This window comes from Fulmarus glacialis, unplaced genomic scaffold, assembly GCF_000690835.1.
Source record: "Fulmarus glacialis isolate BGI_N327 unplaced genomic scaffold, ASM69083v1 scaffold3953, whole genome shotgun sequence".
Taxonomy (NCBI): domain Eukaryota; kingdom Metazoa; phylum Chordata; class Aves; order Procellariiformes; family Procellariidae; genus Fulmarus; species Fulmarus glacialis.
This window is the reverse complement of record NW_009200878.1, coordinates 37,725-62,303: the sequence shown is the minus strand read 5'-3', so window position 1 is coordinate 62,303 and position 24,579 is coordinate 37,725. Positions and strand designations below refer to the sequence as shown.

Genomic DNA, 24,579 nt, shown 5'->3' with positions numbered 1-24,579 from the left:
TGGGTGCATTGCTCAAATTAGCCCTTGGCTATTGTGTTGTTATCTATCCCCTGAATCCACTTTGAGCCGGATGCAGCCATCACAACCAGATGCATCCATTAGGACAGCCACTGGTAGTTATCGCTTGAGCGGGGTTACGGGAGATAAAGGTCAGGTTGGGGGCGGCGGGGGGAAGGCACACCATCACACCATCTCACAGACCACCCATCCAGTCTGTGTCTTGACAGTTTGTCCAGGAGAAGGCTGTGGGAAACAGTGTTGAATGCTTTGCTGAAGTCCAGGTAAGCAACATCCACTGCTCTCTCCATGTCGACAGAAGGTACTTTGTTTTAGGGGATGATCAGGTTAGCCTGGCATGATTTGCCTTTGGTAAATCTGTGCTGGATTTTCCCAATCACCTTCTTCATTTGGTTTGTAATAGTTTATAGGAGGGCTCGTTCCACCACTTTCCCAGAGGCTGAAGTAAGACTAATGGGCCTGTAGTTTCTTGGGTCCTCTTTTGGGCCATTCTTGTAGATGGGTATGACATTTGTCCTCTTCCAGTCATCAGCGATGCCCCTGATCTCAGATAACAGACAGTGGCCTTGAGTGATGTCAGCAATTTCTGTTAACACCCTGGGGTGGATTCCCTCCAGGCCCATCGATTTATGTGGGTCCTTGCAGAGGGCCGCTACTGGTGGGTCGACACATGCGTTGTTGTAGTGCTTGATCCTGTGAGCTGGGGTCCAGCTATGCTGGTAAAGACGGAGGAAAGGAGGTATTGAGAACGTCTGCCTTGTCAGCATTATTAGTAACTTGTTCCCTGCCCTGTTTAGTAATGGGCCTGTGTCTTCCCTGTGCTTCCACTTACTGCCCAAGTATCTGAAGAACCCTTCCTTCGTGTCTGGCCAATTTCAGTTCTAGTGGAGCCTTAACCTTCCTGTCTGCATCTCTGCATGCCCTAGCAAGATTCTTGTAGTCCTCACTGGGTATGTGGCTGCCTTTCCATAGTCGGTATGCTGCTTTTTTGCTTTTAACCACACCCAAAAGCTGTAATTTCTTCAATGGCTTTTTTTTTTTGTCAGTGATGGTAATGGGGAATTGTTCTACTTGTAGTCCCAAGATTTTGAAAAATGTTAGAACGTGGCTAACCTGCACTTCTACTTTGCCATTGAGGGATTTTATATATATCTTTCGATTGGGAGACTGAAATTTTCCACCTAACCTGCTTGAATGGGGTGCAGTATTAAAGTAAAAATATGGTGATAGCTTGTTTTCATGCAGCTGAAATAAAGGGAGAAGGGAGTGAGTACAATTGTGTAGCAAAACCTTTGGGGAAGTAATATGGAATGGGAAATACCTATAAAATATTTCAGGCTCTACCAATTTTAGCATTTTTTTCCAGACATTTTAAAAAAACCAAACAAACTTGTAATAGTCTGAGCTTGATTTCAAGTCCTACGATCTTGTAGGGGCAGGCAACTAAACTTACAGATCCTGAAGCTCTTCTTAGACCATTTATGTCCTTGGATAAAGTTTAAATACCTTTATCAATAAATGGCAGTTTCACAACTGTATCCAGGAGAGATTTTTGGCTCCAAGTGATCTTGCCAGCCAGAGAGATGTCATTATAGATTGCTGAGTTTTTCACATACAATAATTGCAATGCGTAAGTAATGGAATAAGCTCATTTTAATGTTATTTTTAAAAGATCATTTAAAGTACAGGGGCATTGTACCTTCCATTAGCCAAAATAAATTTACATTGCATTGAACACTGTGATTAAAATGAAATTCTGCAGTTTTATGGAGAACAGCTTTTGCCACTCAAAATCTCTTTTTCTCTGGTAATTTAAAGGTGAGTGGGCCCTGCCCTCTTCGAGTCTCAATTCCATTTTTAATGTTCATTTGGAGACCTCTTTTCAAATACTTTCTTCACCTGATTTTTATATAAGTGTTCTTCATCTTATTACTGCCTGCCAGCTACTTTCTTGATAACGGAAAGCCATTTCAGAAAACATTGCATTTTCTAAGGAAACAAAGAATTAGTAGGAAAGAGATGGTTTGTCTTGGATTAAGCTTTTTTGTTTTAATAAAAAACTTTGAACTTCTGCATTAATTTGCAGGAGCTTTAAAATATGTATACTTTTACATATATAAAAACCTGAGTTAGGAGGATTCCTCATTTGTATTTTACTACTTTCCTGCTTCTAAATGTTATCTTCCATGACTGCATCTATAGAACATTTTGTTCTGAGAAGCGAAACAGTTAAGCAAAAAATGTGAAGTCGGATTAACTTAAATTGTGGTGTTTTATTAAATACTACCAAAAGTTTAGAGAATTTCCTTAAAATAATGTGGATCTTACACTTTTGTGATGCACCTATCATTGTCAGGAATGGAAGGTTTTAATGTACTCCAGTTTTATTGTGTCTATTTTAGTGAGGAAGTAGCACCGCAGTTACCAGCAGGAACAGGAGTGATGGATGCCAAATAAAGGGGGAACTCCTGAATAGGGAATTAGCAACCCATTCAAACATCCTTAGTGCAAGAATTCAAATAAAGGATTGTAAAGAAATGTATTGCAGTTTATTCTTTACATTTGTTGCATTAGGACCCTAAAAGAAAGATTTGTTTTGGATGACAGAACTGGATTAGTTAACATTTTTTTTCTTTGTTCTCTCATGGTACCTTGTTTGTTTCATTGAGAATTTTGTTTGTTTCACTTGTTCTCAGGTGTCCTGCAAACTCCTTTTCCCCATAACCAGCTCTTACAGCTCATTGCATACAACCTGGAAGATCATAAAGCTCATGAAAGAGAAGTCTGCAGTTACTAACTGGTTATCTTCAGTGAAATCACTGCTACCTGTTGTAACTCAAGTCCCTACCCACGTTTTTCTTCTGCTGGCTTATCTACTGATCCAAGAAGATGGAGACAGTCTTCGTGATGTACTCCAGGCTACTACAGAAATAGCGAAGGCTGATTGTTCTCAGGTTAGTGGATTTTGTTACAGAAATTGGGCTGGATTCTGCAGCCTGAGAGAGACAAGGCTGCCACAGCTTCGTGACCCCAGGTCTGACAAGTGGCAAGACTGTGCCTGTATTCCCAGTAGGTACATCCATATGCAGCACACGTGTACACCACATACCTGTGCTTATATGTATATAACACAGACACAAAGAGCACTCACAGGAACACAGAACAGCACCAGAGGCCCTATCCTGCTCTGCTTTCTGGCTGAGCAGGATGAAAGTCGACTAGTGGGAATATATGTACAATGTATGGATATGTACAGTATGGATCCCTCCGGCAATGAGGCATAGATGGTCAGTGGGCACAGTAGGTGGCCCCTGGATCCCAGTTGCACCAGTTGCTGGCATCTAGACATACGAGCCCCTGAGGCTGCAGCTCCACTGCAGTTGCTGGTGCAGATTGCCCCCCACCCTGTGGAGAGACACACACACGTGCACGCATCCCTACACACACCCTGTCCTGTCCCACTGTCTGGGACTCCCCTCGACCACAGGTAGGCAAGCCCCACTGTGGTCTCACCCTTAGACACACACATGCATGCAGAGGCATACACCCCAGGCTGGCTGGAACTCACCTTTTGTGTGTCACTTGCAGCAAAGCATGTATTGTATCTCTGTTTTGGAGTATTTTTTAGTTTTTTAGGCTTAGGAAAAAAGACTGGCTTATTTGTTGATATTAAGTATGAAAATGCAACATGAGGAAGTTGGAAAGAGGCTCCTAAACCATTTCTGACTTTTGGTGACCTTATAAAGAAATTATTCTTTGTGTTCTTTTGTGGTTACTGGAAGACTGCCAAGTCCCTTGTGACATCTGTATTCTTGCTTCGTAAAAATATGTGCATAGTCTTTGCTTCAGTACTGAATTCAAGCCAGAATTATGCAGTACGCTTATACTTACCTACATAACCTGGGAAGATAAATGGGGATATCCAGAAACAGTAATAGGTAATGCAGGAGGCGTCTTATTTGTAAAAATAAAAAAAATGTAGGGAGGGAAGAGTGTTGCTTCAAATTTCAGATGTGCCATAAAGACAAGCTTTATTTGCTTCAGGTTTTTTTAAATTGCTTTCTGTCTCAGAGAGTTATCATACTCTGCAGCACAACAGTTGGAAGAAGATACAGCTTACAGGATATGCGCTTGATAACTTACGGTGCTGAGCACTGTATTTCTGATCCAGGGAAGTAGTCCAGGATGTGCTTGCTGTTGAACACATACTGAAATGCTGTACTAAACCAGGCCCATTATACAGTGCTTTTGGAGATAACTCTATTTCTTAAGCTGGAGAAGTTTTTAAACCAGGTGACAGCTTCATCTGTTGTGGGTTGCCTGCTGTAACTTTTTATGTCTTTTCTCAAATCTCTTTCAGGCTGGCTTTTTGTTTTGTTGTTTTCTTGTATGGGTGTGTTTCATTATGCATTCAAGTTGATACAGATTTGGGAGCATGTAATTTCTTTAAAATTTTTTTCTCAGTTTGACTGAATTTTTTGCATTTTAACTTTTCTTTACTGTCTTTCTAGCATTGTATTCAGTCATACTTTTCCGTTGTAATTAGGTTTTGTGGGATTAGTTATTTTATATTTCTAGGCTTAAATGATGTTAGTTCCATTTTTTTTTTATTGTTTTTTGTCTTTAGACACTTGAAATTTGTTAACCTCTGTATTAAAGGTAAGGGTTTGTTTTTTGGATAGTATGTGGAAAAAGTAATTCTGACTCCTGTTCAGACACACAGTAACAGATTGAAGAGTCCAGTTTTCAGCCTGGAGAAAATTGCAGGGTTTTGCTGTAGAATTACTGATCAGGACTCTGAGTGTTATGTGGGCATGGAAGAACATGTAGAATCTGTTAATTTATGTGAACTGTAAGATCACTGCTCTGAATAAAAGAGCAAAGTGTATTGTTTATATCTTAGCCAAACCAATTGTAGCTGGGTTTCCAAAAAGTGTGTAACCTCCAAACACATTTAACTCATTGCATTTCTCACTACAGCTTGAGGAAATGACACATACAATACTGTCTCCATCTTTCTTATAAGCCCCCTTTAAGTGCTGAAAGGCTGCAATAAGGTCTCCCTGAAGCCTTCTCTCCTCCAGGCTGAACAACCCCAACTCTCTCAGCCTTTCTTTATAGGAGAGGTGTTCCATCCCTCTGATCATTTTTGTGGCCCTCCTCTGGACCTGCTCTAACAGGTCCATGTCTTTCCCTTTACTGAAGACTCCAGAGCTGGATGGAGTACTCACATGGGGTCTCACCAGAGCGGAGTAGGTAAGGATGCAGCATATTGGGAAGAGGTATAGCAGTGAAGAGAAAATTGCAAACTAAACTGAAGGGTACAGCCAACTTGAGCTGTCTGCAGCACATCTGTAGCACACTTCAAAACACAAGTAGCCATCAGTTCAGGCTAATTGAAAAAAGTTACTGGGCAATTTGCTGTTACAGTACATCCATGCCTGTATGTGAATTAAATAGGCAGGTGTCGTGCTTTGCTGATTTTACTGTATTTTGAAGTTACTGTTTTGTCCTGTGCATGCTGCTATCATTATGCTAATGTTAGTTAGTATGGTATTTCATTTTAATGAATACACAGATTTAAGATGGCACTGTTTATACAAAGTCTGAACTGCAGTGTCGGTATTTGCTTAAGGAAGAACCTGCAAGGCTATACAGCTTATTTACAGTTCAAAATAAGAACAGGATCTAGTTCCTAGACTAGGAAGTAGTCCTTTTTGAAGTATTTTTTCAGTGTCCTTGGTATACTTGTTGAATTGTGTGTAGAACAGCTGCCCTGGGATGTTACAAGTCTGACGTCAGTGGAAATACTGAGCTGCTAGAAGTTAGAACTGACTCCTCAAAGTTAGGCATCTGGTGGAAATGTGCAAAATTAAGTGCTTTTTGTTCTTTTCAGGATATCTTTTCCCATTCTTAATGGTTCTTTCTTATTTTCATAGAATGGCTGTTATTTTCTTGCACATAGATGAATTCTTTCTCTTAAACTTCTTCCATTCTGTTATAGTCTCGTACCTCTTCTAGAGGATGGTTAAATAGCACAAAACAGGGGAGGATTAAAAAGCAGAAAAAAAGCATAACAAAACATGCGAGCAAGTCAGAACCTCACAGTACTCTTCTCAGAGCAAAAGATTCTTTCTCAGACAGCTGTGGCAAGAGGGCACTTGAAGCTGCCTTTGCTGCTTCATGCAATGTTTGGCTTCCTTTTAATTTGTTACGTGCTTCTTGTCACTCCGTTTGACTTAAGATACCTTAAGATATGCTCTATGTTGTTTAAAACCTTATAGTGAAAAATACCGGATCAGAAAGGCTCTGGTGGTCTGTGGTAGAGAGAAATAAATACATTGCACTAAGAGTTCCTAGGTTACGTTTCCTGATCTCAATGTCTTATCTCCAGGAAGCAAAAAGGAATCCTTTAATAAGCAGGCATGTTAGGCATAGGATGGTATTGCTGAAAAATAACACTTTTTATTTTTTACATGCTATTTAGAGTTGTGGTTGAGAGGAATGGTGTGGAGCTAATCAATGACAGGGGAAGAATGTACTTAAGAGGTAATGAAAATTGTGGGTTTCCTGGTTTTGTCTGTAGACTGTCTCTAACTTGGTTTGCTGCAGTAGGTCTTTGAGTTGTATGATGAATCAGTGGCATATTACAGAAAGAGGAAAGGAATAATGCTTTGTTTATTAACTATTTGATATAGTTGTTCAAAATGCAATCTGGTAGTCATTCAAAAAAGCAATAACTTGCTGAAAAAAAAAATTACTGAAGTAATACGGCACCTGAGCGGAATGGCCTGAACTCTGACTGCAAGGAATGATTCTCTTCTGAATTTAATTGGAGTAATCTGGAATAGCTCCACTGACTTTTTAAATGAACAGTTTGAGACAAATTTAAATGCAAGTCAGCAGAGTTACAGAAGCTTTAGACAGTACAGGGAGAGGAATTTAACCTGAAGTTGTTGATGTTTAGCATGACATGAGTGGGTTTACCTACTTGGTTTGTTCTGCTTATTTTAAGCCAAAGCTTTTGTTCACCAATACAGTAAATAAGATTGATGGACACAGCCTCTTGAGCTAACTGTGATGGTCTGACTACTAGAGAATTAAGAAGCCCTTCAGGCTGGTGAAAAAGTCCTTCCTGGCACTGGGAAAAATGGCTCATGCCCAAATGCAACGCGAAGGTGAAGTTCAAACTGCATCATATTTTCTGTTTCCCTAATGATCAGCAGAAGTCCATGTGAATTAGAAACTGTTGTTTAAAATGCAGAACTCAAACCATAATTTGTTGATTTCATCTAACTGGCTCACATTTTGTTTGCTAACAGGGAAGTTATATTTGAGTAATATTTGGAAATTCGGCGTGCGAAGAATACTCTGCTTAACTGGAGTGATATTTCCCTTCTCAGTCTTCAGTTAAGTGCAACGAAGGACACCTGAATATTCTCCAGATAGCAATATCTAATGCATTGCTGTCTTTTAAACTACATTTTTTTATTCGAAAATATCTTAATGCTTTAAAACTGAGACTTAGCTGTCTGGCTCAATTGAACTTGGGATCACCTGGCATCTGTCTTGAATCTGACAAAGTTATTTTAGTTCTGAGTCTGCTTAATGGGTCTGCAGAGATTATTGCAGTATGGCACAGCACTGCACTGAAAGATTATCACATTGTTTCTTGTAGGTGCAATGCTCTCTCTAAGGCGGGAAGAATTACCTGGGACTTGTCTGGTCTTTCTCTTGCAGTTAAATTAGTTAGTACAGGGGGAGAAAGCATTGAAGCTCATGGATGGGGGAAATAATTGATTACTTTAATAAACTCAATGGGCAGTGTGATGGCAACAACCACTAACATGTTGATGGCTAAGTTATAGTTTGGGAATTGCTTTATTTGGTTCTGTGTTTTATTCAGTTCCACATAAATAAATGGTACTTTGTAAAAGGTGGGGAAAGTAATTGGTAAAACAGTGATCGGAATGTCATTTAAGAAAGTGGAAAGCTCATCACAACAAACTTGTTAAACATTTTGAGTCTTCAGTTCCATAGGGCACTTTCTGAAGGATGTGGTGGAAGGTGCTGTGCAGCATAGTAATTAGAAGGCTGTTCTAAAGAAGAGAAGAAGAAAGTCAGAGGTTGATTGTGGAAAGAAGAGGACAAAAAATGGCTGTTAATACCTAGTTTATTTTTAAACAGTTACCTATTTAACTTGAATCTGTTCCTTTGGTGTTAGCAGCACTTCAACACTCAGTTTAAACCAAGGTGTTTGTAATGGAAAGAAGGTTGAACCAAATAAAGGTTGAACCAAGTACTTTCTTAATTCCATGTCTTTGATTCATGTTCATATCAAACTTGGGCTAGCAGACCTCAGAGCTTAGCCTTGCAAAAGGTATATATAAAGTGTCCACAGGGCAAAAAGAAGTAGTGTCAATTTTGCAGCCAAACTGTGGACTACGTGTACTACAGCAGAATATATGGAAGTGCTGAGATGTCATGGTGAGGGTAATAACATAAAAAGAATTGTGTGGTGCTTTTTTCCTTTTTTTTTTTTCTTTTAAGTGATCAAGATAATCAGGAATTCTGCTGCTAGTGAAATCTGTTACTTTGTGGCTCAGATGATTAGTGGTTGTAGCTGTGGATATTGAATTGAAAAGCCATGGGTGATTGCCATGCAAAATCTGAGTTGAAGAATTTTGTTTCAAAACAAAACAGGGTAAGAAAGAGAGAATGTGCATCGAGAATGCCATCCTCACTGCTTTCATGTTTGTTACAACTCCACAAGGGGGGTTCACAAACAGGATCTCCCATTTCCACACTGTTGTTTTTATAAGGAGTCTGTTGTCTCTGCAGTAAATTAATAGAGCATTTAAAAAGCCTTGCTAGGTTTAAAAATAATTACTGTGATTGATTTTGCAGACATTGTTCTGGTTATGCTTTATTTTTGTTTTTTCTTACCCTTTCCATGAAGAGAGCCTACAGAGGACTTCTGTGTATGTACCTCCTCCTTCCCCACTGAGTAAAAGCCTTTTTATGGTGCAAGATTAGTGATTATATTAGATCTGGTTTTAGCTGAGGCATTTTGGAGTAATGGTCTGAAACACTATGGAAGAAAATCCAGAAATCTTTTTAAAAGGTTGACGAATGAAGAGTAGTACATAGGCTTTTAGGCTGTCTTAAATCAAACCACTGCAGAGGCTGCACTGACACATGCTGTTCATGAAAGACTTAAAACAGTCCTTCTAATGAGTTGAATTTTCTTGTTGTGCAAAAACTGTTATTACACTCTGTGTGAAACCAGCTGTGCTGCAAGGGGAAGAAATTAAATTGTCTGACTGAGAGGTCACTGGTGAGTCAGTAGCACCGACTGAGTAGTCACTGGTGAGGTCACTGGTGAGTGAGAACAAAATCTATTACCAGTATTAGAGGATTATGAGGCTCTAGAGGACATTCGTGCTTTTATGGTCTTTCAACTGCTGGAATGAAATATTTTAGTGGTAAATTACACCTTTCTGGGAAATCCATCTGAAGATGTGTTATTTTGTGTTCTTTGGGGGCTGGGAGTGCATTAAAAAAAAAAGTAAAATACGTATTTATTTGGGTAGAAAACATGTTTAAGGATATGTTGAACTGGATTTGGCTTGCTCAGGTGGTGCCTGATGGTATTGTTTATTCTAGAGCTTTTAGAAACAGAATGCACTTATCTGAAAAACTGGTTCCTTCATTTGTGTGAATTGTTCAGGACTTTTGTCTTGCTCACAGGAGCAAAAAATGCCAGGGTTTTTGAATGCTTTCGAAAACCTGCTCATTTCACTGCCTTTCCTACTGGAGAATTAGGTTGATGCTACCTCTATTCCAAAATTCAGCCCAGCATTTCCCAGAAATAAAACCTGAAACTTTGCCGTGACATATATTTCCTGCCTTTTGTCTGGCTTTTTGTGGGGGGCCTGGAGTGGTCTCTTAGTGTTATAATTGACCCAAAAGAACTCTCCAGCATAGGCATGCTAGCAAAGAAAGTGTGGTGGGAATAGTGTAAATTGATATCCTACGTTTAGAATTTAAAATGGGGACAGTATATGTTAATATGTATTTGGATTATATTTTTTGAAATGGGATTTTCCTTTTGAACATGACTTTACTTGGCTCACTGTTTTCTGGCTGTCTCTTATTCTTTGTTCTGACACAAGGGCTGCATGAGGACAATTTCTCTTCAGTAAAATTTAAGGAAATGTGAAGGAACAGAAGAGGAGGATTATCTTCCTCCCCTGCTATCCTCCCTTAGCTTACGCTTTTGAAAAAGAGTAACTGTCTTGTAGCTTAGGAAAAAGAAATCAGACCACCACATTGTAGTGTGTGTGAATGGTTTTCAGACCTACTTATTAAATAAAAGCATTTTGTCTCCCATGTTTAATCTTACTTTAAAAAGGAGAGTTACTGACATACCTCAGCATCATTTTTGAGGTGCAAATTAATTTTAAAAACAAAAAATATAATCTTGAAACTCTTCCTCAGGTTGCTAATGACAGACTTGACCTAACCACCCCATCCTCCGGGAGCGTGGGGGATGCAGAAGGCAGTGTTGCCAAGCAGCATGCCTCTCCTTCTCCGGAGCTGCTTCCTACCTACTGGGAGCTGATGAATCATCGTATCAACTTTTTGGAGCTGTTTAAGCCCTTGATGAAGATTTAGCATGGATTTAATATTGAAATTAGTCTCAGCATTGTTTATCCATTACATGAGGGAGACGGAGAGAGGAGCAGGTTTGCTATACTAGAACATTTTGGGTTTTTTCCTGATCTTATAATTTGAATATACAGCTTAAAACAAGTACACTTTAAAGGACAGTACCTTTAAGGAAATACGTAACTGGCCTTATAGTAGCACGTGTTTAGTCTTTTCCTGAGAATTTTGTAAATCGAACTTAGCATCTGTTTACTAGGTGTTAGTGTAAAAGTCATTGTAGAACTTTCATTTAATACCTGCTTAGTGTAGAATAAACTTTGTAACCAGAAGATTAATGCAGACGCAGGACTTGGAAGGAACTTCTCATCTCAGCTGATGAAGGCCAGGCCTGAGCAGACTGACTTTAAAGAGTTTGAATGCTTTTATAACTAAGGATTATGAGTATCATTTGTTTTGATTATAATTTATTTTGAATGTCATTCAGTCTGATTGCCATATGCTAGTCCAGTGTAGCTACAACTGAGAAAAATGCAGGAAGTGGCTGATTGAATAAAGAGCTAGGTTAAGACCAAATGGAGTCACGTAAGTCCCTGCCTCTGGCAAAAGGAAGAGACACTATGGGAAGAGATAGGAAGGAAGGAACTTGGGAAGGAGTTTGATCATTGTAATGACATATGTGACATCTCTACTGATGTTTTATGTAGCCTTTTTGTCCAGCACAGGGTAAACCAATGACAGCATTTATCAGGGATGGGTGTTGTTTAAAGAATTAACAAAACCCTCTTACCCTCAGAGCTCAGAGTCTTCCAACCATGCTGCTGCATACAAAACTTCCTGGATAATATTATTAATATTGTAATAATATTATCTCTGTTCACACATTGTGTTAACAGTTGTATCGAAAACTTAGATTCTTAGTGGAGGAGCACGCGTGACCTCTGTTACAATTTTGGGACTTAAAATGGTGATGCAGGTTGCTGTGTTGGTGTTAATGATTGCCCATCCCCCCTCGGAGGTGTGGAACGTCCATTGCTTGCTCATCACCCTGTGATTTGCCCTGTATCATTAAAAGATTTAGGTAACAGTAAAGCAGTTGGGTTTTTTTTTCTTAACACTCAAGGTACAACAGGTGCCCAGAAATAAAACTGCTTCCATCTATCAAGTTTTCTAGCTTCAAGGGGATTTTTTTTTTTTTCTTCCTGTATTATTTGCTTTCTGTGCAAGCTTCCCCTTCCCTAAGGCTTGATTTAACCAAAACAGGTTCTTGCTTTGAGGATGTTGAGCCTTTGGTACTCAAGTCTTCTTTTGGGTTCTATTTAATTTAATCAGGAGGTTAATTTTAGTTTTCTTCCTGTATACTAACGAACATAATTTTCTCTTAGGCAGTGCTGTTGTCCCTTTGGCATGGATAAAGTGGGAAATACAGCTGCATTGTGCATAGGTTAGTCTCAACAAATCATTACAGTGGGGCAGTGGAAAGGAAAGATAGGGCAGCAAATTAAATCTCATGTTTTGAGTGAAGGTTTCATCTTTCTGTTTTTCAATCTTAATGCAGACATCTTGTTACTGAATTTTGGCTGGGACCAGAATAGATGTTAATCAAACTCTGCCATGTGCTGGTGAGTTTGGAATAACTTGCTTTCCCCACCTGCTTTTGTACTTTAAAGAATATTGTGATAACAAGGAATACTCCTTATGATGCAGGATTTGTAAAATATTGTGATGGTGGTCTTGAAAGTGTGACCAAGCATTTCAAAGACATTTAAGCTAGGAGGAATGTGCTGATTAAGGCACATGATGGGATAAATTCAGGGAAGCCCCCAAAGAGTGGGGTGGGGGAGAAAGATCCCAATTGCTACACCTGTCTGAAATAGCAGTTAAGCTGTGATGAGAATAAAACCAGGGGGGGAGGAGAAAAAAAAAAAACTTCTTTTGAACAGAGAAGAAAAGGTAGTTCAGAGAATTACTGAGGAGCTCCCTTCCCCAAGTTGCATTAAAGCCCTGTTCCAAGGTGATGCTGTGAGGTGGGTTTTATGTGGACTCACTCCTTTGACTTCCGTGGTGTAGACCCATGTGATAGGTCTGAAAGGAGTTTGGGGTTTAAAAGGTTCTTACTTGTTGTCATATGAGAGAAAATCTAAGAGAATCTAAGAACTGCGAGGTGCGTTGCTTCTTGGGTAGTATGTTACTCCCAGAAGTATCTTATCTCTCATTATATTTTAGTCTTTCTTCTGCATGACTTTTTATTCTGGATGAGTTAAGTTTTTCATGAGAGGAAGGCAGATTGATAATTTCAGAGCAACTTGCAAAGAACCACAACTGTTCTGGTGCAAGTCAGGTTTATGGCTACTTAAACAGGAGGAGTGGTATCCATCTCATAACCTACCTTGAATTGTTACAAAATGGGTGTCACTTTATACAGTTAATGGTAATTTAGAAATACATTAAAATTATCTCTGCCTACAACTTTCTGGGCTACTTTGGTCTGCTGAGACAAGGTTGTTAGGTTGGCCTGGGAGCGTGTTGGTTAAGAATGCTGGTTGGGAACGTTCACGCTGGGGCAAGGCTCTGGAGAATATGATGTAAAACCAAATCCTGGTGGGTCACTCTTTCTTGTGGTCCATCCATTTTACCCTTACTTTAACATAATAGTACTGTTTATTGTAGATTCAGCTTTTGGGAATGAAGAAGCAAAACCAAAAACCCCTGCAAAAAAACAAAGCCAGAGGAATGCTTGAGATGAAAAGCTAAATTTGTCACTTAGAGCTTTGCATATTCAGCTGAGCTCTTCTCACCACCACCTTGTATGCTGATCTATGCACAGTTAGATAAACAAATAACATTCACTTGATTATTTCTGAAATCCTAAAAACTGATTGATGTATTTTATTCCACACTGGCTTTTGACACCTACAGTTGCAGCCTAGATTCCTAAAAAAGCATCTACAGTCTTCTGCTTGCGTAAATCTAACAGCCTTGTGATATGTGTAAGGCAGGATGTTTAATTAACCCATTTGCAATTTACATTTTCTGTGTATAAAAATTTTTAATTCATCTAATGGAAGAAGTCTTGCTCCCTACAGTTTTTATTTAGAAAACTAGTCATTATGTTTGTATAATTGGAGGATTGAATGTTCTCGTTCAAATATTTGTGCTTCATATGAAGTTTTAGCTTGACAGATCCTGTCTCATCGGTATCTCTGATACTTTATTTCTGTTTTGCTCATCTGACATTCAGTTTTTATGTACAAGATAATGTAAAAAAATTTAATTTGTACATGTCGTGGTTTAACCCCGGAGGGCAGCTGAGCCTCACGCAGCCGCTCACTCACTCCCCCCCCCGCCCTGGGTGGGATGGGGGAGAGAATCGGAAGGGTCAAAGTGACAAAACTTATGGGTTGAGATAAAGACAGGTAAAGCAAAAGCTGCGCATGCAAGCAAAGCAAAACAAGCAATTCATTCACTCCTTCCCATCAGCAGGCAGGTGTTCAGCCACGTCCAGGAAAGCAGGGCTTCATCATTTGTAATGGTTACTTGGGAAGACAAACACCATAACTCTGAACGTCCTCCCTTTTTCCTTCTTCTTCCAGTTTTATTGCTGAGCACGACATCGTATGGTATGGAATATCCCTTTGGTCAGTTCGGGTCAGCTGTCCTGGCTGTGTCCCCTCCCAACTTCTTGTGCACCCCCAGCCTACTTGCTAGCAGGGCAGCCTGAGAAGCAGAAAAGGCCTTGATGCTGTGTGAATGCTGCTCAGCAGTAACTAAAACATCCCTGTGTTATCAGCACTGTTTTGGTCACAAATGCAAAACATACAAGCTACTATGAAGAAACCTAATTCTGTCCCAGCCAAAACCAGCACACAACAAAAGCTGGAAAAATGCCCGACTTATCTTCAATCCAAAGGTCTGAAAGAAAGGGGAGGGAGGGTGCTAGCTAAGAAGATGCTTTCGGTTTGGAATAAACAGGTGGAAAAGCAGGGCACTGTTAAAATTGTATTGAAAGTGCTCCTGGGTGTGACAGTCTGCTCAAATGAATACTACCTTAAATTCTCAGCCACTTCTACTGATTTTGCTTTGAAAGATTTACAGTAAAGCCAGTCTTCTGTCTAGACAGGTGATGGGGTGATGACTACCTCTACAGATGGTAGACAACAACTTGGGGAAATAGCGGGAGGGAGACTAGTCAATTAGTCAAAAATGTGGGGAAGTTTTGGTTTATAAAGGAATTTATTCCATTTAAGAATGTCAGGTAGTATTTGGAAAACTGGAAAAAATCATGTATTATAGTTAATTCCTTACGCATTAAATATAGATTCCAGAACAAAGTTTTTAAGTTTGTAGAAGCACGAATTCGTATTGCTCAACTGTAAAGATAGTGATGTCTTGTAGAACAAACAGTATTTTTTTTGGTCTATAATTTGGAACCAGTAATTACAGAAGGAATTATGCAAAATCCCAGAGCTCTTGGATTTTTATTCATTATTGTTGTCTGTAGCTTCTGTGGACTGAGACAGACCTTTGTATAGAGAAAAATTTTATCATCTGAAGACATTTGCTCATGTAAATATGCATATTGAGAGAATGTTGTAGCAGAATTTCCCATTAATAGTTTTTTGAACCACTGTATGTATAAACTACCCATATATATATAAAGGGTCAGCTTTATCAGGATAAATTTTCAGAGGTATAAGATTGCTGAATTATAGATTGGATTAAAGATTGGATCCAATCTTGTAAACGTTGGGTTTGAGAGTTGCTCAGTCTTTTAGCTCAGCCCAGTATGTATGGGATTTAATACACATTTGTTCTCCTGCTTTAAGCCTCCAATCTTGGACTTACTGAATGAGTTTTCTAAAGTTACAGTAATTTGACGTTAAAGAGGAAAAAAACTCTTCCAAGGGTGACTTGCTCCAGAGGTAAACACTAAAAGTGAAACGGAGAACTCTATACCCTGTTTACAATGTAAGGAAAATAATTTTCTGAAAATGAGAAGACTCAAAAATAATTGTGTCCACTTACTACTGCTAAATACCAAATTTCCTAACTAGCTTTTCTGTTCTTGGGAATGACATTATCTTTTAACACAAGTTTTATCTGTGGAAGACTAACCCATGTGGCTAAGTGAAAATCATTACTACTGTATAAAGGCAGAATGTAAACCAGTGCTGTGTAATTACTTTTAAGTATCCATAAAATCAAGTAGGGAAAAAAGCGAGGCCATCATGAGTAGATTTAATTTTACAACATAATGATATGAATGTGCACAAGAAAAAACTGAAGGACCTGCAGGTATGAAAATACTGAAAATCTGATCTAAATAAAAGGGGAATGGAAGGAAGTAAGTAAGTCTCCTTTCCTTTGTTGTCACTTCAGGGGCAGCTCTCTGGAATGCAGTAAATTATATTGTATTATATGACAGGTTTGTGGGATATGATAGTAGCATCATTAGAATTCCTCTGTAATGACAGAACTGAGTTGAAATAGTTTCTTCATTGATTTGGTATGTATTTTAATGTACCATTTTCAATTACATGTTTCTTTCGGTGTGCTTGTAATGGAATTTCAAGTAAAAATGAATTTATTGTGGAAATTAAATTATTGCAGTGGTTACAGCTGAACATGCATAACAAGGTGCTTTTAAAATGATAACTTAAAAAGAGAGAAATTGTAAGTCCTGTGAAGTTACAGACTTCAGAATTTTCCTTTCTCTTTGCTATTAGCAGAAAAAATAATCAAAAAGGTAGGAGTTTCTACTATGTTCTGAGAAGTTCACTATCTTATGTAGGATACTGTGTTGGCAACCTAATTCCAAGTTTTTTTCCTGCTTTTGTTTTATTTTAGGTCCCAAATCTGATCCCCGTTCTGATATTTAAATTGGGAAGACCTTTGCAGCCTGCACTTTACAGGGATATATTGTATACATTGCCTACACTGGGTGTACACAAGGTCAGAATAAAAAATTTTTGGTAAAACAAAAACTATCAAGAAGAGGTCATTTAATTATAAAAAATGATTTAGACTGAGCAATGCATAGTTTGTTCAAAATAACTGATTGTAAGCTTCAGCATAACTTTCTAATACTTTGGATGGGATGACATTTGTTTTAAAGAGTGAAATGTACATTATGCTTTGTCTGCACTGTATCATCATTATATATATATCATAAGAAGATGCTCTTGGACTTACTATGCACTAAAGTTTTTCAGAAAATGACTTCCATTTTCTTTCTGACATTGCAGTTGGACAGTTATCTCCTTGTTGTACTTGGTTGTAGAGTAATGATTTATAGATTAGTCTTTGTTCTGGGACATAAAAAGAAACAGTGACATTTTGTTAAAAAATTTCTTCCAGGTTTGTGTAGCTCAGATTCTACGTGCCATACACATGCTGGGGAGCACGCCAGAGCTCAGAGCAATTACTTTGCGGCTGATGACATCCTTATGGGAAAGACAGGTTAGAAAATTCTTGTAGTGTCACTAAGATAGTTGAAAAACTTTATTACCTCTAACCAAGGGAGGAAATTAATTTTGGAACATTGCTTATACTAGTATCTCATTATCAGCAGTATAAAGTAAATGGTGGAAGTGGTGCCTATATTGATTCTGTTTTAGTGAAAAATTTCAATAGCATGTCTTTCATGAAATCTGCTTTTCATTTCATCAGGTCTCAGACTAGAATTAGGGAAAAAAAATTGTTTGAAGGACAGCTTTCTGCTTTTCATAATGCACAGTAAGAACAAAACCTTAGTTACATGGCAATAAGTTGCTTCTCTGTTTATAAGGTAGCAATAGAGATTTGGTCTGGAAAAGCCAGTTAGATCTCAAGGCAGCATTAGATTCCAATAATGAAGAAAAGCGAAGTATGGTATGCATAGAAGGGTATTTAGAAGTCATGTAAAAGTGCTAGCAATTGAAAATCCTGTCACCAGCTTTTGAAGGTGTGATGATAATTTTTAAATTACATCATTTCTAGGATCGAATTTACCCAGAATTGCAGAAGTTCTTGGCGATGTCTGATGTGCCCTCTTTGTCTGTTGACAAAGATGCTCAATGGGAGAAGCTGATTGCTAAAGCTGCTTGTATAAGAGATATATGTAAGCAGAGGTAAGCACAAGTGTTACCCATCTTACGTCTTTGTAAGGGAAAACAATTTTTTTTTCTCTTTCAGAAAAGCTGCATAATTATTTTTACCTACTCTGTTATATTAATTGTGGGTAATATTTTTCTAGTTATATGAGATACTGACTTAGGCATTGCTAATCTCAGCAGCTAGTAAGTTTGGGGTTTTATATTATAACTAATAGAAAGCACATATAAATAATGTTAAAATGTCTTCATCCTGAAACAAAACACGCATCCGATACTGATCCAGAGTAGAAACTTAAAGCATTCCAAATTATAAAAAGAAATTGACGAAACATTAGAAGAAACAACTAATGATCTGTCTAACTTTTGATCTATTCAAAGAAAGATTGGGTGCTTTTCTGAGAAGTATATTCTGTCACATGCAAATTACTGGTCTTTATTCAGATATAATACTGACCACAGAACACAGTTGTCCAAGTCTAACTGGATTATACATTGATCCTTTCCAGCTCTAACAATCTGTGAATATCAGTACTTGATAATAATTTACAGATCCTCTAAAGATTATTTTTAAACACGTTATCAGTTACTTCCTGGTTTTGTGTGCACAATGCCATCTTTTCTCTTTGTCACCTATTTTTTGGGTTCCACTTTTCACTTTCCTTCTTGAAGGTCAGTTACTAACAACTGGGAAGTTTCACATATCTTTCAATCATCAACTAAAAAAAATTCTTAAACAAAATACCCTTTCCTTTACCTCTTCAACCATCTTTAATTTTGCTAAACAACATTTTTCAAGAAATAAAAAAAGAAGTGAAAACCGAGAGATAAATCTCAATGCAGCTGTAATGTTCTTTTTGGTGGTGTAGGTGAGTGGTGTAGTTAGAGTTCGAAGTACGCACGTTCTTCGTGCATTTAGAAATTATTTGGAAGAAAGTGAGAGCAGATAGAGGAAGCCTGAATATTCCATGCATATAAATCACCTAGCCAGGTGCTACTTACCCAACGTCTTACAGACAGTATGGGGAACTGCTGAATCAGCAGTTGACACCTCCCCCACCACCGCCCAATAAAATTGAATGGATACTAAAAGACTGGAAAGCAAACAAGCAACCCAGGCAGTCATTGAAGGAGAGACAAATGACATCGCAGCGGCAAAAAATTTGGAAAAATGTTCCTATCTGATGTAGGAGGGCCAAAAGTCTTTTGCTGCCAGAATCTCCAATACACAGTAGTGAGTACTTATGGAAGACTACAACAAAGAAGCAAAGGATAGTGTCTTCAGTAGCACACGTGGGTTTTCCTTCTCAGTCACTTCTTGAATGATGTAATCTTTTAGCATACACAACATCCTTGGACAAAAACTTCCATAGCTTAACCAGTTGGTGATCTTTTATTTGGAACTTGATGCCTGCTGATTTAATTCTCCGTGTCACTGAGCCTTTAGAGCGCTCTATCATATCATCCCTTGTATCTTTTTTTTTCCTCCCAGTTTTAGTCTGTTTTAGTTGTCATTTAAACAAAACAAATACTTAATGAATTTTTGTGTATAGAATACAACTTCTGTGTATGCATGAATATTGCCTTCTGTCTTCATGTTTTTGCCTTTAGGCCATACCAGCATGGAGCAGACATGTTGGCTGCAATTTCCCAGATATTAAATGAATGCACAAAACCTGATCAAGCTTCACCTGCTGCCATAGTGTTACAGGGTCTTCAGGCACTTTGTGAGGCTGAGGTAAGATTAAATTGACTTGTCACTGTGTTTTGTGTTCTGCTTGTGGGTCATGGACTTTTTTCCTAGTTGGCTTTTTTTTTAAGAGTACATTGGATTGTTGCAGAATTTTTTCTTCTGACAAATTTAATTCCTCTTTTCCAACATCAGTTAATTGTTCCTGGGAAACTGTACTGTGAACTTCCACTACAGCAGGTCAGCCCTTCGGTGCATGGGTTGGAATTTTAGGTCAGCTTCGCAGTTTGTTTCAAAGACATCCTTTCATACATTTTTCCTTGAGATTTGAAAAGGAAAAGTATTTGTGTTGGGCACATAATTCTGATTGGCTGAAAGGTATGTAAATAATCTCATTTTTGATACCTTCTTACTGGCCTGCCTTGCTGGGTCTCATTCACATAGTGTACCTGATAGGGAGTGAAATCACTTGTAATGGGGAGGCTTCTGTTTTACTCTACTGCATTCATTACTTACTGATGAAGAGGACAAGTAAGCATTGGAACATACTGCCCAAAGAGGTTGTGCTGTCTCCATCCTTGGAGGTTTTCATGTTCCTTTTGGATACAACCCTGAGCAACCCTGGGTCTGATCTTATAGTGACCCTTTGGAGGTTGGCCTAGAAATATCCTGAGGTCCCTTCCAACCCAAATTGTCCTGTGATCCTGTAATATCCCTGAGTTAGGAGCCAAGGCTTTTTGTTTCCACAGTGGCATCCCAGACGTGGTGATGCAGGCACAGGCATGCTGTGAATCACACTATAGACAAACTGTGGACTATGCAGGCCATCTGAGTTAGTGGAGTAATGGTAGCCTGCAGGAATACTTGATTATCCATTCTCTGCCAAACAGCAATTTTAAGTTTATCCACTTCTTCACTTTTAGTGCAGTGTTTACTGCAGTGAGGCCAATCCAACAAAATCCAGCCATTGCCACATTATACATTTGAAATCACATTAGCAGTTCAAGAACAACATAGTAAATGGTTAGCAGTCCATAGACGTTAGTATTCAATGTAGTTAAAAAGCTTCAGACAATGGCTACTAAGAACCAACTTATTCTGGGTAATTACAGTATTTGCTTTTGGTATGGAGTTTGGCTCTTCTTAAGGTCACATAGATTCTTTGAATGCTGGCCTCAGTATTTAACCAGTGTTTTCCCTGGCTGGATTGTATTTAGACTTTGTTTCCTGCAAAGAAGCAGGAGCTAGGCCTATGACAAATGTCACAACCTACTATAAAAACCTCATCTGAGAACAGACGTACTGTACCACTGTTGAGAAGGAAGGCTGAGACAACTCCAGGTACTCAGGATGGAAGGAAGGAAAGAATTACTTTGTGGATAGGTACTAGTTTTTCCTGTCCTAATTCTTACAGGCCCTCCTCAGCTTGCTTTGTTTCCCCAGTTTCATGCCAGTGTGATGTTCTGGGAGACCAGATCTGCCACCCAGGTATACTGAAATGTTAATAGAGAATTCTCTTGTAGTTTGGTAAACTGGATGACCATTTGGGTTAAGTAATGCAATCTGTCCCTTATTTAGCATTTAGACTCCAGTTTGCAGTGCAGAAACTTTAAAGGGCATAATCATAGAGGTTGGTCAATGGGTTTTGTTTTGGTGCCTTCTCTTTCTGCCACTCTCTCAATAGATAACCATGGAAAAGGGATTTAACCTCTTTGAGCTTTTCCATGTGCAGCTGCTTAGGTGCAGGAATTTAGTAAGCATCTAATTTTCAGTCAGCTTCTGCACCAGTACAACAAACTATGTTTTCATATGTATAGTGTTGACTTAGTTGATGATGGAACCCTATACACCATGTGACTTTCTCAAAGCTGAGTTCTGAGACTCTTAGGAAGGCTCCTTTGTAAAAGTAATGTTATAATAAAACGTGCTGTAACATTGATTTTTTTTTTTTTGGTCTAATATTGTGGAAGAATAGTTTTCCATTTTGTTGACTGCAGTAGTTGTTTTGTGTAAATGTCATGGTACTACATGTATAGCATTAAGAGCATTAGCTTAGCTTTTGTGGGACTTAGAAGAAGAAGGGCTAGCCCTTCCCCCTGCCCTTTTTTTTTTGGTAGGTGTAACAAAAGGCCTTTAATGAATAGTGCACAGTGACTTGCACATCAAAAATGTAAAATACACGCAGTTCTTGCCAGGCCAAATTTCCTATTTCTGGGCAAATACTTTGGTTTTTTTACCAGTGATTTCAGCAGAAGCCAGTGTACTTCCTATGAGGCCATCTATCCTGGCATCTAAATGATTTCCTGTATCAAGTACTGTACGCAAGCCAAGAATGAAAATGCTAAGCATGGTATTTAAAACCCCTTTCCAAGCTTTTTGTGGAAGTGGTTTATTGCTGCTTATTCCCTCAGTCCATATTTATTTGTTTTATTGATCAGAAAGAAACCAGCATAGAAGAGTAATATAATGAACTGGAAAGTTGTGTGAGAACAAATTATGTTGACTGAGTTTAACATTTAGTAGGAATTACAAAGCTGGATGTTGTTTAAACAGTGTACACTTAAAAGCTGTACTCTTAAAATGGTGGGTTTGTGTTGAGGTGTTATCAGAGGATCATTACCTTCTCCTTTAGCTCAAGTTTCTGCCAGTTTCACTTTCTCAGGTCTGATTCACTCCTCATTCTCTTTTTGCCTTACTTTATATCCTTGGCCTATTTAACATCATACTTTCTATTTGAACTCTTTAGCCGGTAGTGTAGGTGCAGTTCCTTACCTGTGCAGATCTGCTGTTGAAGGGAGCTGTCAGGTTCCCAGGATGAACTGTATATAGGTAAAGGTTTTTCCACATACTGAATGAGTGAGTAAAATAAGTTGACTAGGAACCTTGTTGGCCTGCATTCTGTCTGATATATTTGCCGTTTTACTTCATTTCCTGATTACCTGTTACTGCTCCTAAAAGTGCTGCTGCTGCCACCTTTTTTTTTTTCCCGTCTGAACTGTGTGATTTATGCCCTCACTGAATGAAAATCATGTTACCAAAAATCCACTTCAGTGCATCTTAATCACTGGTGCGATTTCTGGTTTTTGAAAGCTGGAAATATCAAAGATATTGTGGCAATGTAAACGTAATTTTTCCTCTTATGAATGCATTATGTTATAACATAGAATCATAGAATAGTTTGGATTGGAAGGGACCTTTAAAGGTCATCTGGTCACAACAGGTCCTCCTTCTGCACCTGCCTCTGTATCCAACCTCCTTTCATCTTGGAATCATTCACTACAGTGGCAACTTCATTTTCTGTCACTTGGTTAGGATGTGTGGTATACTAGTGTAGTCTAGCTGGTGTTACCATGTAGTTTTCTTCTCTTCCTCTCCATATTTTTGCTTTCCCAAGCTTTGTCATTTTAAGTATTTTGACACTTCATTTGCTTTTTTTCTCAAGGCTGGAACAGAGAATTCTAACCTCGTCTTCTGGTTTTGCTAATAAGACGGCAAGTACTCTTGAACTTTTTGTGAGAAATGGTATATCGCGATAGCTTGAGGGACACTGAATAGCTTCAGGAAGCCTAAATTCATCAGTGAATTTTACGTGGAGAACTTACTACTTTTTCTAATCTTAGGGAATTTTTTTTTTTCTTCAGAGCACACAATATGACTTAACAGTGGCTTTTAACTTGCATGTTACTTCTCCCATTTGGTCCTCAACTTCGTGTTGGATTCATTGCAGACACAAAACAAATTAAGGAAACTTGTGCTCCAAGTACTTATAATCTGTTAGCAGAAACTGGAAAACTACTTGTGTAGTCCACAAAAAGAATTCCCTTTTTGTAGCTGAAATTTCAATGTAAGCATTTTGTATTTGAATGTGGACATACTCTATAGATAGAACGATCATGGCCAAACTTTTTACTGTGGAAATGGCATTGTCGATTGATTTGGCTGTTAATCCTCGGGATTAATAGTAGTGCTTCTGCTTCTGCAACACCATCATGTTGTCAAGTCAGCTGGTTTTGGAGTATTGGGCAAAACGTGTTTTAAAAAGAAGATGGTTTTATTTACTCTAATTTATTCCTAGATCATATTTGTCCACAAATGTCACAGGGCAGCCAGGGTCATTTTTCATTATCACAGTGTGTGTCAGAGTCCCATACTCTCTGATCAGGTTATTTTAGATATTCCATGTGTAGAGGATGTAATGTGTATTATCAAATTTACTTATTTGAAGATAGTTGTTACACAGGTTTTCTGATTCAGCAGAGTGATACAAAATAAACCAAAATCACAATACAAATGTAAGTTACATTTAGCAAAATATAGCAATTGCAGTATACAGTTCAATGTGATTCCCATTACCTGTCTCTATAACATGCTCACTGTTACGATGCTGAGCGTCCCCAGTCACCCGTAAGGAATATGTGGGTTGAAGCTAGCTCAAGCCCATTGCTCTCTTCAAAATTCTTTTGTGTGCTGGCTAGTTTTTATACTCTTAATTTGGGCTGAGCCACGTATTGACTCCCCCGTATGCTGATCTGACTGACTCAGGGACATGTTCACACTTTTTTAATGAACTGGGGAGAAACATTTACACCATCAGTTGATCCACTGAACTGTTTATAGCTGTATATCTAAAACAAAGCAACAGCTGTGGTCAGTCCTGCCTTGCATTATTCTCTGAGCTTCATGGGCACATCACCTTTGCCCATTTGAGCCTTCTTCCATTGTAGGGGTTTGTTGGTCAGTCACAGTGTGTAGAACTTATGCAAAGCAATGGTATGCCCTTTACTTTTTGCAAGTTGCAGGTATTTCTGTAGCTGGCTGTTAAGTGTAACACTTCGCAGTAGAGGATGTGTCTGGTGGGTTTTGCTGCAGTTACATGTTCTGGAAAGCTTCTGATAGGTTTTATCCTAATTGTAGTTTAGAGGAGATTCTGAATTTCAGGCAATAATCATGAACAATGTGGAGCTGCTCTGCAATAAATGATGAATACCATATGTTGGCTTGGTTACTGACCTGGATATACTGATTCAGTTTTAAGGTTTTACCGAAAAGCTAGAAAGGGAGACAAATAATTCAAGAGTAGCTACCTGAGGATCATTTTGGGACGATGACAGA

General features: G+C 38.6%; 1 protein-coding gene across 1 annotated transcript in view; it reads left to right on the top strand.

Annotated features, from left to right (window-relative positions):
- Nucleotides 1–24,579, top strand: part of FOCAD (focadhesin) — a gene marked incomplete at its 3' end in the record, with an annotated part of 88,412 nt that overhangs the window by 28,533 nt on the left and 35,300 nt on the right. The window contains exons 10-14 of the mRNA XM_009573739.1: nucleotides 2,715–2,972; nucleotides 16,534–16,638; nucleotides 17,044–17,145; nucleotides 17,665–17,795; nucleotides 19,389–19,515. Coding sequence (XP_009572034.1) covers nucleotides 2,715–2,972; nucleotides 16,534–16,638; nucleotides 17,044–17,145; nucleotides 17,665–17,795; nucleotides 19,389–19,515 — 723 coding nt within the window. The remainder of the gene's footprint in view (nucleotides 1–2,714; nucleotides 2,973–16,533; nucleotides 16,639–17,043; nucleotides 17,146–17,664; nucleotides 17,796–19,388; nucleotides 19,516–24,579) is intronic.